The sequence below is a fragment of the Emys orbicularis genome, chromosome 13, assembly GCF_028017835.1.
Source record: "Emys orbicularis isolate rEmyOrb1 chromosome 13, rEmyOrb1.hap1, whole genome shotgun sequence".
Lineage (NCBI taxonomy): Eukaryota > Metazoa > Chordata > Testudines > Emydidae > Emys > Emys orbicularis.
The window spans coordinates 604608-620559 of record NC_088695.1 but is presented as its reverse complement, the minus strand read 5'-3'; the positions used below and the strand labels follow the sequence as shown (position 1 = coordinate 620559).

Genomic DNA, 15952 nt, shown 5'->3' with positions numbered 1-15952 from the left:
TAGACCTTTATTAGCAGGAGGCTGGATAAGGCACCGATACGCCGGAGTGGGGCGACCCCGGCACAGGCCGGGGGTCGCAGTCTGCCCCAGGCACGCTGCACAACTGGAATGCTGGAGGGGGCAGAGCGGGATACCCCCGGAGGAGAGGCACCAGGTTCCCACGGACGTGGCCCGTGTGTAGTGAGTGTGTCCGGTCTCAGCACCGTGCTGACTGCAGCTGGTCCAGGAACTGCCTTTCCCACAGTTCCCAAGGGCTGGGGGGGCTGGAACAGGGAGGGGTTCGGGGGACACGGGGCGTCTCCTCATAGTTCTTCGGGCGTTTCCAGCCACTCAGAGTTCACTCTGAGGGTGAAAACACAGAACAAGGAGATTCAATGGCACGGATAGAACCCAGGAGTCCTGGTGCCCAGACCCCCCAGCTCTAACCCACCAGCCCCTGCTCCCCTCCCAGAGCCGGGGAGAGAACCCAGGAGTCCTGGTGCCCAGACCCCCCAGCTCTAACCCACCAGCCCCCGCTCCCCTCCCAGAGCTGGGGAGAGAACCCAGGAGTCCTGGCTCCCAGCCCCCCCTGCTCTGACCCACCAGCCCCCACTCCCCTCCCAGAGCCAGGGAGAGAACCCAGGAGTCCTGGCCCCCAGCCCCCCCTGCTCTGACCCACCAGCCCCCACTCCCCTCCCAGAGCCAGGGAGAGAACCCAGGAGTCCTGGCCCCCAGCCCTCACTGTTCTACCCCAATAGACCCCAATCCCATCCCAGTCCTGCTGCTCTAACCCACTAGACACACCCCCAAGCCAGCGATGGAACCCAGGAGTCCTGGCTCCCAGACCCCGCTGCTCTAACCCACTAGACTCCCCCCATCCCCAGCTGGGGCAGCGCCCTGGCGTACCTGTGGGGCTGGGCCTGCGGGATTTGAGGAGGAGGACGATCCCGGTGACCATGAAGAAGATGCCCAGAGCGATGGCCAGGCCGCACAGCGCGTTCTCCAGCAGCTCCGACGGGATGGGATTCTGGGGCACTAGAGACACAGCGGGGCGGGGGGGGGGGGAATACAGGGTGAGGTCAGGGCTACCAGGGAGATTGGGGGGGGCTCCCGGCAGCGGGGGAGGCGGGAGGTGTGGGGCGCATAGGCCAAGGGCGGGGAATCAGGGAGGGATCCCAGAAGCAGGGGGGGAGCTGGAGAGGTGCAGGGTCAGGTGGAGGGGGAATGGGTATGGAGGGGATCGAGTTGGGGGGGGCTCGAATCAAGTGCAGGGGGGAAATCTCTCACCCCAGTGGGCCACGGTGGAGGAACAGTCCCCAGGCTGCATGATGGTGCAGGTGGGGAGACGTGGGGGAGGGACAGAAGGATGGGGAGGATCGGGGGGGAACGGGGTGCAGCAGGGAGGAATACAGTGCAGGGGGGAGGAACGGGGTGCAGGGGGGAGGAACGGGGTGCAGCGGGGAGGAACGGGGGGATCTCTCACCCCAGTAGGCCATGGTGGAGAAGCGGTCCCTGGGCCGCGTGATGGTGCAGGTGGGGAGATGTGGGGGAGAGACAGAAGGATGGGGGAGGATCGGGGTGCAGGGGGGAGGATCGGAGTGCAGGGGGGAGGAACAGGGAGCAGATCGGGGGGGTCTCTCACCCCAGTAGGCCACGGTGGAGAAGCGGTCCCTGGGCCGCGTGATGGTGCAGGTGTAGATGTCCCCGTCCTGCGGGGTGAACTCCAGGTAGGAATAGAGCAGGAAGCCCAGGTCCTCGGTGGGGTAGTACCGCGTGGTGTTGACGCCCTGGCTCACCGGCTCCCCCCGCCGTTGCCACGACACGGTCACCGAGGCCGGGAAAAGGTTGCCCACCTGGCAGATCAGGGTGTTGGGTTTTCCCAGCTCCAGGGGCTGGGCTGTGAACACGTTGGCCATGGGGGTGCCTGCCGGGAGAGGGGAGATGGTAAGGGGGAGCCGCGGGCACTGGGGGAGACACGGGCACTGGGGGCCGGGTACCTTTGGGCAGGGCAGAGCTGTATCAGTGATCCCTGGGGGGGGCTGGGGGGAGGGGCCACGGGCGCTGGGGGAGACCAGAGGCCTGGTACCTCTGGCCTCATGCAGGGGCAGGGCAGTATCAGTGATCGCTGGGGGTGACATGGGGAGGGGCCGCGGGTGCTGGGGGAGACACGGGGGCCGGGTACCTCTGTCCTCGGGCAGGGGCAGGGCAGTATCAGTGATTGTTGGGCGCTGGGGGGGCCGCGGGCGCTGGGGGAGACCAGGGGCCTGGTACCTCTGGCCTTGGGCAGGGGCAGGGCAGTATCAGTGATCGCTGGGCACTGGGGGTGTGCCATGGGGGGGGGGCCGCGGGTGCTGGGGGAGACACGGGGGCCTTGGGCTGGGGCAGGGCAGTATCAGTGATCGCTGGGCACTGTGGGTGCCATGGGGAGGGCCCGTGGGCACTGAGGGAGACACGGGCACCGGGGGCCGGGTACCTCTGGCCTTGGGCAGTATCAGTGATTGTTGGGCGCTGGGGGGGCCGCGGGCGCTGGGGGAGACCAGGGGCCTGGTACCTCTGGCCTCAGGCAGGGGCAGGGGCAGGGCAGTATCAGTGATCGCTGGGCACTGGGGGTGCCATGGGGAGGGGACGAGGGCGCTGGGGGAGACACGGGCACCGAGGCTGGGTACCTCGGGCAGGGGCAGGGCAGTATCAGTGATTGCTGGGCGCTGGGGGTGGAGACACGGGCACGGGGGGCCGGGTACCTCTAGCCTCAGGCAGCTTGCCCGTGGTGATGTTGGTGAGCACCAAGAGCAGTTGCCGGCACAGACTGGAGTCGTTGCGGATCTGCTCCTTGCTCTCCTGGGTGCCCAGCCAGGGCTGGAAGTCGGGCAGCCGGGGCTCCCAGCGTGCCCCCGGGAAGTCGAACGAGAACAGCTGGTCCCCGTCGAAGGTGTCGGCCAGGCCCAGCGAGGGGTGGTCAGGCTGGCAGAACAGCACGCGGGACAGGAGGTGGGCCATGGGCGCTGCGGAGAGAGACACCGACCAGGGTCAGCAACGGGGCACGCACGCTCTGTGCGCACACACACACACGCTGTGCATACACAACCCTACACAAACAACCCCACACACTACACACTCATCCCCCGTACACACACTGTCACACACACAATTCACACACACTGCGCACACAGTGCCCCCCGTTTTCTGTGCACACACAAGTTCACACACTCCTCATGCACACAGGCACACCCACCCAATACACACAGTCCTCATGCACACATGTTCACACACACGACTGTCATTTACATGCAAGCACACATAGTCACACACACACAGAATCACGACAGTCCCTAAACACACACATTCCTTTGCATACACAGTCCATTCACCCACACACACTCACTCTCACACTATAGCCCCTGTACACACACAGTCCCCAGGCACACACACAGCCCCCCACCACACAATGCTGCTATCCCTCACACACAAATACACATTACAACCCATGTATAAGCACACTCTTCCCATACACCCACACTCACCCACACTACACACCCTGTACACACAGCCACACACATGCATTAAATACCCTATATACACACACAGTCTGCATGTGCACATAGTGACAAAACACATCACAAGCCCCCCAACTGCACACCTACACAATCACACACAACCAACCCCCCCACACTTTGCACTCCCCTGTGTGCACAATCACACACACACACACAAAATCTACTGCCACACCACCCTCCCATTTACATGGTTACACACCCTGCAAACCCATACACACCCAGCAATACCCATGAACACAACATCCGACACGGACACACACTGACAGAGCAGGGATAACTTCCTCCCCACACACACTCAGTGCCTGGCTAACCCCTGGGAAGTGCTTGCTCTCACGCACACACAGTATAGCACACCCTATTTACACACAATCTCCATGCACGCCCAATTCCACACACACTTACACAACCCCGACACACATTCACCCCCCCCACAAAAACAAACACTCCCCGAGATGCACCTGTACACACACAATCCCACACACTGTCCCCATGTGCACACACAATCATTCTCAGACACAGTCCTCCTGTACATACACACAGTCTCCTTCTATACAGACACACAATCCCCTCGTAAACACACAAAACCACATACACAATCCCGGACCATGCCCACACAACCCCCGTGTGCACACACACAACCACACATACAATCCCCGAGCATGCACACCCAACCATACAACCCCCGTGTGCACACACAAACACACAATCCCCTTGTGCACACACACACAAAACCCCCGTGTGCACACACACGGTGACACACACACAATCCCCTTGTGCACACACACGGTGACACACACAATCCCCTTGTGCACACACACACACACACAGGCCGTGCAATGGTCCCCCCGCCAGTAACACCCGTGGGCAGCTCCTACCCTCTGTGGCGGCGGTGGCCGCCGCCCCCCGCAGCAGGCCCAGGGCCAGCAGCAGCCCCCAGCAGCCGGGCGCCTCCATCCCCGCCGGGCTGCCTCTGCTCCCGGCCCGGGCTCCCGGGGCATCCCCGGCCGGCTGCCGGCCAATCCGCGCGCGCCCCGCCGCCTCCTGGCCAATGGCTGGGCCCCGCCACCGCTTGTCACCTGTTACCGGGGAGACGCCCGCAGCGGAGGGCCGGGGAGCGCAGATGGGCGGCCGGGAGGCCGGGCTGGGGACACGTGGGAGGGTCCGAGGCCAGGAGGGACCATTGTGAGCATGTGGTCTGACCCCTGGCTAGACAGGCCAGAGCCCTGCTCCGGATTCACCCCAGATAGCTCCTGCTCCAGATTCACTCCTGTCTACACAGGCCAGAGCCCTGCTCTGGATTCACCCCAGATAGCCCCTGCTCCGGATTCACTCCTGTACAGCACAGGCCAGAGCCCTGCTCCGGATTCACCCCTGTACAGCACAGGCCAGAGCCCTGTTCTGGATTCACCCCAGATAGCCCCTGCTCCGGATTCACTCCTGTCTACACAGGCCAGGGCCCTGCTCCGGATTCATCCCTGGCTGAACCAGAGCTGATCTCTTTGGGATGTCCACACAGCAAAACAAAACCCAGGGCCGCGCAGAGCCAGGGTCTGCAGACGTGGTCGGCAATGCCCGTGTTTCCCCCAGGAATTGAACTCGGAGGGGAGAGGGTGTTGGAATTTCCAGGGGGTGAAGGGCGAGGCCGTGAGGGCGAAGATGCATCATACGGTTTCGCCAGGAAGGCCATTCGGCGCTAAGTCTCAGCCCCACGTTCTAGACAGGATAAAACACCAATAAACAGCAGCCTTGGGGCTGAGGATGATTTATTGTTGTTTATAAAGCAGAATGTGTCATGATCAGGTCGGCCAATGTGGCCGAAAGGAACGCGCCGGGCGCCGGCTGCTGGCACTGCCAGCACAAACACAGCGAAGTGAGGAGACGAGTCGTCATTCCTCCGTTCAAACCTGTTGTGTGTTTTCAGGGACGAGCCTTTTATCACCTATCGGCTTTGTACGGGACTGTTCAGGTTTCCGTTTCAATTCAAATTTCCAGCCAGACTAAACTGAACTGTTTTCAAACTAGAACATTTGGGGGGGAAAACGGATCTAGTTGGAAAATGACTAAAGTGGCAACTCTGCATAGAACGAGTTGACCACTACGGGATATGGGGGCGCTTGAGGGGGTGCACACCCCGCTGTGGGGGGGGGGGGGGAGTAGGGAAAATGGGCTCAGGCACTGGACCTGGGGTGGGTGCAGAACCCGAGCTCCAGCCCCAGCCCCAATGGCTACACGGCTATTTTTAGTGCTGTCACATGAGCCCCAGTCTGTAGACCCCACCCGGGGTCTGAGACTCACTGCTGGGGAGGGGGGTGGTTGCCATGTAGACACACCCTGACAAACCGCCCCCATCTCAGAGCTATGCATTGCTGGGGACGGAGAACCCACCGCTGCCCTGGGCATCTTGTCCCGGTCGTTAGTTCCACTGGGGCAGAAATTCGCAACTTATTTCCAGTCAGAATTTGTCCAGCTTCAACTTCCAGCCATAGGAGCTTGTTAGACCTTTGTCGGGGCTGGGCCAGTGGGCGCCTGGCCAGTGGGGTGCCCCCAACGCAGAGTCTCACTGCATCCTTGTGCCCCCTCCCCCCCGTCCATCTGTCTCTCTGCACAGCCCTGAGCCAGGACTGCAGCCTGTCGGCACCCCAGCGAGAGAGAGAATAATTAATAATAGGAGGCGAATAAGAGGGGACTTGAAAACAATAATGGCTAGCTCGTCTCATCAGCAGCTCTCAACGCATTGTACAAGGATCATTATTCCCCTCATACAGAGAGGGAAACTGAGGCACAGAGAGGGGTCTGACTGGCTAATGTCACCCAGCAGAGCCAGGTATAGAAGCCAGGTTTCCTGAGTCCCAGTCCAGTGTTCTAGCCACTAGGGAACACTGTCTCTCCTATAGTTAGACTGTGGAACTCATTACCACAAGACCTCACTGGGGCCAAGAGCTCAGCGGGACCCCCAAAGGGTGGGAGATTTCTATGGACAGTGAGACAATCCAGAATGACACTAGATAGGATCAAACATCAATTGATTGGGGATGTAAACTCTCAGCCCCAATCTGATATGGCTGGGGCGTGGGGACTCATCCCCTGGGGGCAGGTCAGACCATCTGTGTAGGGCTTTTGCCCCGTCTCTGGAGTAGCTGGTGCTGGCCGCTCTCGGAGACGGGATGCCGGGGTAGATGGGCCCATTGATCTGATCCAGCGCAGGAATTCCACGGTTCCATAGCTAGAAAAATTAGCGAAATGATAATAATACAATGCTAATTCTGCTTTGCTCTCCAGCCCCTACATCTGCATCCCATTAGAAGTATTTCCTCCGGGAGCCACTTTGGGATCCTTCTGCTGAGTGTATTCATTTAAAGCCATGACCTTTATGCCTCATCAATGGAGTTACAGTGCCTCTATTTAATTTACCTTCATAGAACGGCCTGTTTTGAATGACTCTTCCGGGCTCTGAGAGACTCCCAAGGCTTTCAGCTGAATAGGTTACAGAATTCACCTTCCATTGGGCAGGTCTGCACTGGAGGTTTTATTAACCCAAGTTAATTGCCTGCCAATTAACCTGCCTTTACAAATGCTAGTCAGGGCACCCAGTAGGCCTGGCACCATGAAATCCAAGGGAGTTGAAGCTAGATACGTTCAGAGTAGAAGTGAGGGGCAATTCTTTAAACAGTGCGGGGAACTAACCTGGGCTCTGGTGGATTCTCCATCACCTGGAGTCTTTACATCAAGATTACAGCTCTTTCTAAATAGGGTGCCCAGACAGCAAGTATGAAAAATCGAGACAGAGTGCGTGTGTGTGTGTGTGTGGGGGGGGTGTGTGTAATAGGGCGCCTATATAAGAAAAAGCCCCGAATATCGGGACTGTCCCTATAAAATCGGTACATCAGGTCACCCTATTTCTAAAGGACAAGCTGGAGCTCAGCCAGGGCTGTGGGCTTGATGCTGAGTGGCTGAGATCCTCTGCCTGTGATGTAGAGGGGGTCAGACTACAGGGGACCCTTCTGGCCTTTATCTATTAATCAAACTTCATGTGGGATACAAACATTTGCAGCTTGTCTCGTGGAACAGAGGCTGTGTGGCCAGCTCTCTCGCGGCCGGTGAGTGACGTCTCAGCTCCCGGGGTCGTGAGATTGTATAAGAACCTCGGCGCTCGGCTTTTAAAAAGTAAGTTGTTAACCCTAACGGTTGTGGAGAAAATCTTGAAGCGATGATCCCGAACGGCTCAAAAAACCAAACAAGAATAGGAGGCGAGTAGAAAGAACCCAGCCGTTATTACTTCCTTCACATTGCATGATTTCTGCGGCTCTGGCTCCCGATGGGTTCTCCGTCAGGGGCAATTTTTACATCAAGCGGGGTGGTTTTTCTAAAAGCTGTTCTAGCTCAAACCGGGGTTAATTCGGGGTAGCCCTGTGGCCTGGGCGCTGCTAGCCTGGATGGTCACAGTGGTCCCTTCTGGTCCCGGTCTCACTGAGCTTTGAATGCAGGGGTGTGTGAAAGTAGAATGAATTATATTGTAAAAATAGACTGGATTAAAGAAATGCTGTATGTTCCTTTAAGCAGGAATAAGGAATGTTGAAATATAGTGGTCAGGAAGAGAAACATTAAGGTATGAAACAATGGGTCCACTTAAGCTAATGGTGGGACATTAACAGGAGATCGGTAAGAGTTAGTAAGGAAATAAGATATGTATGTCTAGCCCCAGGTAAACTTACCAATTCTGCTTCCTTTTGTTATCTTGTTAAGTTTGTGCCCTTTTATCTGTATAAATAAGATGGTTTGAGTCTTGCATGGTGCTCACATTATCTGGGTGAATTAGCAGAGCACTCTGCTAATAAACAGAGTGGTTTGACAAATTGTGAGTCCTGAATCTGACTTTGATAGGTGCCACCGCTTGCCCCCCAATGATCTGGATTGCACCCCAGGATGTGACCAGGGGGGTTGAGGAGATGCTGGAACTATTTATCCCTGACCCTTGCAGAGGAGTTAATGTCACTTTTTACCATCATTCCTCCTGAGTTAATTGCATGCAAATCACAACCTTCAGGTCCTGTCCCTGGGGTCATTGTTCAAATGGTTGGGATGTGTCTCTGGACTAACCTTTCCAAACTACTTCACACCATTGAGTTAAACTGCAATTTAATAATGCCAGTGGAACTTTTGTACCTTTAATTTCAGCTGTGATTTTAACTGTGTGAACGGTTTGCACAGCCCAGATCTGAGCCCTGGAAGATTCACAGCTGGGCTGAATTAACACCTCATTGAGCTGAATGGGGTTTTGCTGAAGCCGTTATTTATTTCCTGCAACACTGTCTGGCTAACAGGGTAAGAAGTGACAGGGTTCACTCCATCTTTGCTGCAAAATTAAATAGAAATCTATTTTTTTTAATCAAATCTTAAACTCTGCAGAAGACGGCACTAAGACTAAAATCTTGCAAACTGCCCCAGGGCCTGAAGTCAGTTTCGGCAGCAGCTAGATCCCAATATCTATTTGCTTTTAAATTCCTTTCTGCTCAATTTTAGGCTTGATCCTCTCATGCCCTAGAGGCAGTATGGAGTGAGCGTTCAGTGCTTTACAGCACTGGTCTGTCTTCTCGGAGAGGGACCTGCATGTATTTTGCAATATGTGATTTCATATTGCATTGCCCACCACTCTTTTACTTTGCAGAATTGGCGATAATATTTCACAGAGCGCTGCCCTGTTTTATGCTGTAATATGCTGTCGTGCATTGCATTGCATTTTCTCTTGTATTGCCTAGAATGATTTCCTGGGTATATGTTTCCATTTTTATAGTGCATTGTATTAGTGACGATCTTATGGTTTTATTTCACTTGACATCAAACTGCATTGCATGATTTCAGTGCAGGATTGTGCATCGTATAGTCACAGTGCACAGGCCCGGAAGCTATGCAGTCACGAGCTAGAGTTCCTATAGCTAAACCCCAGTACTGTGATGTACATGTGTGACCGGGCTCCCAGGGGGCCACACAGGAGTTACTCAACTAGGGGGAACTGCAAAGAATGGGGCAGACAATCCCCAAAGCTGGTGGATATTCCAACACTTGGATTCACCAAGCCAGCACAACACAGTTCCCTTAAAGCAACCCGGCCTTGGGCTCCCAGCCAGCCAGCCAAGTCAAATATGATGACGATTACTGAAAATCATATAAGAAAGTTCTACCGATCCCCAAAGGATCAGACAAATTACCTCCTGGGTTAATGAATATTCCAGATCTTACCCAAATACACACTACAGCCAATTCTTATTAACTAAACTAACATTTATTTAAAAAGAAAAGAGAATATTGGTTAAAAGATCAGTATACATGCATACACGAGTACAGATCTGAGATCAGATTCATGGTAGAGATGGGGAGCTTTGCAGTTGCAAAGAGTTCTTTCAGAATCAGTCCATACGTGATAGTCCAATGTTCATACTCAGGGTGATCCAGATTAGGACTGGAGATCTCAGCCTTACGACTTAAGCTTCCCCTGCATCAAACATCAAGCAGAACTGAACTAAAAACGATCAGGACCCAAGGTTTTTTTATACAGTTCCAGACCTTCTCTTGACAGCTTGGGGTCCCTAGGTGAACAATAGGCAATCATGGAGACTTTGAAGTAGACCTATTTCCTAAGCATCACCGGTAATTAGCTACACAGATTAATATACGGCAATTGCCTGTTTTTCAAACATTTGCAGATGATTTGCTGTACATTTCAAAGAGAGATGAATACAGTGACATCATAGAACCATAGAAGATTACAGTTGGAAGAGACCTCAGGAGGTCATCTAGTCCCACCCCCTGCTCAAAGCAGGACCAATCCCCAACTAAATCATCCCAGCCAGGGCTTTGTCAAGCCGGGTCTTAAAAACCTCTAAGGAAGGAGATTCCACCACCTCCCTAGGTAACCCATTCCAGTGCTTCACCACCCTCCTAGTGAAATAGTGTTTCCTAATATCCAACCCAGACCTCCCCCACTGCAACTTGAGACCATTGCTTCTTGTTCTGTCATCTGCCACCACTGAGAACAGCCGAGCTCCATCCTTTTTGGAACCCCCCTTCAGGTAGTTGAAGGCTGCTATCAAATCGCCCCTCACTCTTCTCTTCTGCAGACTAAATAACCCCAGTTCCCTCAGCCTCTCCTCGTAAGTCATGTGCCCCAGCCCCCTAATCATTTCCGTTGTCCTCCGCTGGACTCTCTCCAATTTGTCCACATCCTTTCTGTAGTGGGGGCCCCCCAAAACTGGACGCAGTACTCCAGGTGTGGCCTCACCAATGCCAAATAGAGGGGAATAACCACTTCCCTCGATCTGCTGGCAATGCCCCTACTTATACAGCCCAAAATGCCGTTAGCCTTCTTGGCAACAAGAGCACACTGTTGACTCATATCCAGCTTCTCGTCCACTGTAACCCCTAGGTCCTTTTCTGCAGAACTGCTGCCTAGCCATTCGGTCCCTAGTCTGTAACAGTGAATGGGATTCTTCCGTCCTAAGTGCAGGACTCTGCACTTGTCCTTGTTGAACCTCATCAGGTTTCTTTTGGCCCAATCCTCTAATTTGTCTAGGTCCCTCTGTATCCTATCCCTACCCTCCAGCGTATCTACCACTCCTCCCAGTTTAGTGTCATCTGCAAACTTGCTGAGAGTGCAGTCCACGCCATCCTCCAGATCATTAATGAAGATATTGAACAAAACCAGCCCCAGGACCGACCCTTGGGGCACTCCGTTTGATACCGGCTGCCAACTAGACATGGAGCCATTGATCACTACCCATTGAGCCCGACGATCTAGCCAGCTTTCTATCCATCTTATAGTCCATTTATCCAGCTCATTCGTCTTTAACTTGCTGGCAAGAATACTGTGGGAGACCGTATCAAAAGCTTTGCTAAAGTCAAGGAATAACAAGTCCACTGCTTTCCCCTCATCCACAGAGCCAGTTATCTCCTCATAGAAGGCAATTAGGTTAGTCAGGCATGACTTGCCCTTGGTGAATCCATGCTGACTGTTCCTGATCACTTTCCTGTCCTCTAAGTGCTTCAGAATTGATTCCTTGAGGACCTGCTCCATGATTTTTCCAGGGACTGAGGTGAGGCTGTGTGACGCAGCAGGGAGTGGGGCAGGTTGACCTGGGAATGTCATCTAGTTTTACTGGGACTGTCTGCATTGGGGATGGGAGAGCAGGGGGTGACTTTACTTGAGGGACCATACCTGAGCCTGTAACCTGAGCCAGGAGGGGGGTGGGGCAGGTGACACCTTTGCCCAGTAAACTGGACAAAGGCTGGAGGAAGAGCCAGGGGGAGGGTGGAAGGAGAAAGCTGCAGTGGAGTTTCAGTTTGAAGCTGGCTGGGGAAACGGAGGGAACCCCCAGGGTTGGGGTCTAAGCTCCCTGCCCCCCAGAGGGACTTGACTGAGGGGTCCTGGTTGTACCTACACGCTGTTTGGGACTGTGCTCCTGTCGTCTAATAAACCTTCTGTTTTACTGGCTGGCTGAGAGGAATCGCAGGAAGAGGGGGGTGCAGGACCCTGACTCCCCCACACTCCGTGACAGGCTCCAGCTATCCCTCCCCCACACGTTGACTGGTCCTGATCACCTTCCTCTCCTCCAAGTGCTTCAGAATTGATTCCTTGAGGACCTGCTCCATGATTTTTCCAGGGACTGAGGTGAGGCTGTCCGGTCGGTAGTTCCCCGGGTTCTCCTTCTTCCCTTTTTAAAAGATGGGCACTATATTTGCCCTTTTCCAATCATCCGGGACCTCCCCCGATTGTCACGAGTTTTAAAAGATAATGGCCAATGGCTCTGCAATCACCTCAGCCGATTCCCTCAGCACCCTCGGATGCATTAGATCCGGCCCCATGGCCTTGTGCATGTCCAGTTTTTCTAAATAGTCCTTAACCTGTTCTTTCACCACTGAGGGCTGCTCACATCCTCCCCATACTGTGCTGCCCACTGCAGCCGTCTGGAAGCTGACCTTGTCTGTGAAGACAGAAGCAAAAAAAGCATTGAGTACTTCAGCTTTTTCCACATCCTCTGTCACTAGGTTGCCTTCCCCATTCAGTAAGTATCCCACACTTTCCCTGACCTTCTTCTTGTTGCTAACACACCTGTAGAAACCCTTCTTGTTACCCTTCACATCCCTTGCTAGCTGCAAGTCCAATTGTGCCTTGGCCTTCCTGATTACACCCCTGCATGCTCTAACAATATTTTTATACTCCTCCCTAGTCATCTGTCCAAGTTTCCACTTCTTGTAAGCTTCCTTTTTGTGTTTAAGATCACCGAAGATTTCTCTGTTAAGCCAAGCTGGTCGCCTGCCATATTTGCTATTCTTTCTACACATCGGGATGGTTTGTTCCTGCGCCCTCAATAAGGATTCTTTAAAACACAGCCAACTCTCCTGGACTCCTTTCCCCCTCAATTAGCCTCCCAGGGGATCCTGCGCATCAGTTCCCTAAGGGAGTCAAAGTCTGCTTTTCTGAAGTCCAGGGTCCGTATTTTGCTGCTCTCCTTTCTTCCTTTTGTCAGGATCCTGAACTCGACCATCTCATGGTCACTGCTGCCCAGGTTGCCACCCACTTCTACTTCCCCTCCCAATTCTTCCCTGTTTGTGAGCAGCAAGTCAAGAGGAGCTCTGCCCACTTGCACTAGGAAGTTGTCCCCAGCACTCTCCAAAGGCTTCCTGGATTGTCTGTGCCCTGCTGTGTTGCTCTCCCCGCAGATGTCACTACGGGAACAGTCCATTTAAACGTTAATATTTCGTTTGGTCTCTGATTTAAGAGAATACAGCATAGACAGGGACTGTTTGATTACATTGTTAACCTCTAACAAGAGATATGGAAACACACAAAACACAAACATTATCTACCAAAATGTCTCTAAGGGTTGAATTTGGGTCATTTATCCTGCAGGATGCTTAACCGTTTCTGGCCTTGCATCACAACATGTTTAACTCTAAGCACTAGAATCATTCCACTGTACTACCTGTGTGAGTAAAATCATCCACTTGCTTAAGTGTTAGCAGGACTAGGACCATTTAAAATTCCTTCTAAGTTTGCCTTCCACCACTTCATGCCGTATTCTTCTTGCTTTGCACGTGCTGAATTTCCAACTTCATAGCATCTGTGCTTTGCACTATTAATTAGTGTGCAAATAGAATTTCTGCAATGCATTGTCCTGCTTTGCACTTTTCAATGGTAGAGCGCAGATGGTGCATGCCCGCTGCACTACTGGACTGCGCACTGTTGCACGCAGCGTGGGGTTATTGCTATCGGTGGCCTGCCAGTCCGTAGTGCGGGTGTCTGCCGCACACTGCATGCCAACATGCTCCCTCACGTCCTCGCACGCACTCCCCTGCAGGGTTGTCCCGTTGCACACTGCAGGCGGCTGCCTGCACTCGGCACTGCCCAATTCCCACTGCGTGGTGAAGGTAGCTGCCCGTGCAGTGACATACGCGCCCTTGCTCACGTTGCTGGCCCCAGGGACACTGCAGTCACGTGCACGAAAGCGCTGCACGCTCCCCCGGGCGCTGCAGAGCCGCTGCCGCCCCTCCCCCGCGGCCGGCCCCGCCCAGCCCTGGAGGGGGAGGGGGTGGGGGAGTCGGGTCTGCAGCGAGAGGCCAACGCGCATGCGCCCCCTCCCCGCGCATGCGCACTGGGCTCCTTGTGCCGCCGCCATGCTGACATTAACCCAAAGCAGGAGCCCGGGGGGCCTGGTGGGAAGGGCCCCCCCCGCGGGCCCCGGTTCTCGGACGCGGCCGGCGCGCGGACCCCCAGCGGCTTTCCCGGCACCGAGCGGGGGGATCGGCCCCCGAGGGGGGGGAAGAGCGAGTTGGCGCATCACGTGACGGCGGGGAGCCAATCAGCGCGGCGATGACGTAGGCGGCGGCTCCTTCCGCCCCGGGATGTGTTGGGCCCCCGCCCGGGCGGGGCACCGCGGGGATTACGGCCGGGCTCGCCGGGGGCCGAGGAGATGGGACCCCCGCACCCCGGACCGGGGCTTTGCCGCCCCCCCGGCAGCCCATGCGGTGAGTGCTTCGTGTGCCTTTAACGGCGGGGGGGGGTAAGGGGGAGAGCCACGTGGCGTGCGGAGCTGTCAATCAATCGTGTGCCCGCCTTCTTGCTGGTCGCCCGCCAATCGGGGCCGAGGATGGCGGTGATTGACGAGCGCAGAGGGCCTCGCGCCGATCGATGGGTCACGTGGTCTGCTAGTGGGGGGGGCCGCCACCATCCTGTGGGGCCGAACTGGGGGGTGGGGGTAAGGTGCTGTAACGAACAGTCTAGAGGGGTAATTAGCAAAAATTAGCATATTTCTTAATAATTAGGGGAAACTGGGGTGGGGCTGAGGACAGGCACTTGCGGGGCTGGGGATTCCTGGGGCAAAGGGGCCAGGCATGACAGGGGTGGGGGTCACTGGGGGGAAGGGGGCAGCGAGAGCCTGGGGGGGCCGGTCAGGGCAAAGGGGTGGGGAGAGGTCCCTGGGGTGGGGGTCACTGGGGGGGGGCAGTGAAAGCCTGGGGGGGGCTGGTCAGGGCCTAGAGGTTGTTGGGTGGGGCGAGATCCCTGGAGTGGGGGTCACTGGGGGAAAGGGGGCAGTGAGAGCCAGGGTCAGTCAGGGCAAGGAGGGCTGAGGGGTCGCTGTGGAGAGGGGGGCTGAGGGAGCTAGGGGTGGGGATTGCTATGGGGAAGGGGGGCAATGGGACCCTGGGTAGGATCCCTGGAGTGGGGGTCACTCGGAGTAGGGGGAGTCCTTGTGGGGAAGGCGAATGGGGTGTCCCCGTAGCTCAGGGTTTGCGGCAGGGGTTCTGTGGGATGGGTGTTCTCTTAGCTTGGGATTTGGGTTTCACCCGGGGTAGGGGCAGCGCAGTTACCAGAGGGGGGCTGGTTTCACCTTGGCCCAGGGTCTGTTGGTGACCTTGGGCAAAGGGGGTATTTGCCCCTTGGATAAGCAGCCATGGGGGTGACCCAGACAGGGGATTTGCTGTGAGTGAGAGACGGGCGGAGAGCTGGTGCCAACTATCAAAGATACTTAAAACCAAATATTAGCACAAAGCAACCGTATGAAATCACTGGGTTGAATGAAAACAACCAGGAAAAATGAGGTTCAAATCTGCCTGGGCCTTCCCAGCTCTTCACTCCCTGCAGAGCAAGGGGGGTGTTTAGAGGGGATAGTAATGGGGTTAAACACCCCCAAATCCCTAGGATCACCCCTCTCCCCAATCCACGTCTATCCCTGCAGGAGTGCTCACTGCAGTTAAGGCGGCAAAGCAGTTTCCAGTGTAATATATCTAACTTATTTCCTGGTGCGAATCATGCAGCAGCAGGCGAGAAGCAGTGAAAATGCTGTGTCACGGCTGTAGGAGGGAGCGGGCCCTGCACCAGGGGGTGGGACCGCCTAGCACAAAGACCTGGTGACTTCAGGGGCTGA

At 55.5% G+C, this 15952-nt stretch overlaps 1 protein-coding gene across 1 annotated transcript; it reads right to left on the bottom strand.

Moving 5' to 3' along the window:
* On the bottom strand, window positions 1-4487 carry LOC135887761 (class II histocompatibility antigen, M alpha chain). The gene is made up of 5 exons (XM_065415512.1): window positions 4409-4487; window positions 2721-2981; window positions 1622-1903; window positions 886-1014; window positions 1-342 (listed from the first exon to the last, which is right to left on the bottom strand). Exons 1-5 carry the CDS (start codon window positions 4485-4487, stop codon window positions 338-340), a joined length of 756 nt encoding a protein of 251 aa, XP_065271584.1. The 3' UTR covers window positions 1-337.
* Between the last annotated feature and the right edge of the window lie 11465 nt (window positions 4488-15952).

Coding starts and splice junctions, on each gene's coding strand:
- LOC135887761 (XM_065415512.1), bottom strand. CDS start 4,487: ATGGAGGCGCCCGGCTGCTGGGGGCTGCTGCTGGCCCTGGGCCTGCTG. Junction 2,982..4,408: donor GGCCACCGCCGCCACAGAGG/GTAGGAGCTGCC, acceptor CTCTCTCCGCAG/CGCCCATGGCCCACCTCCTG. Junction 1,904..2,720: donor CAAGCTGCCTGAGGCTAGAG/GTACCCGGCCCC, acceptor CTCTCCCGGCAG/GCACCCCCATGGCCAACGTG.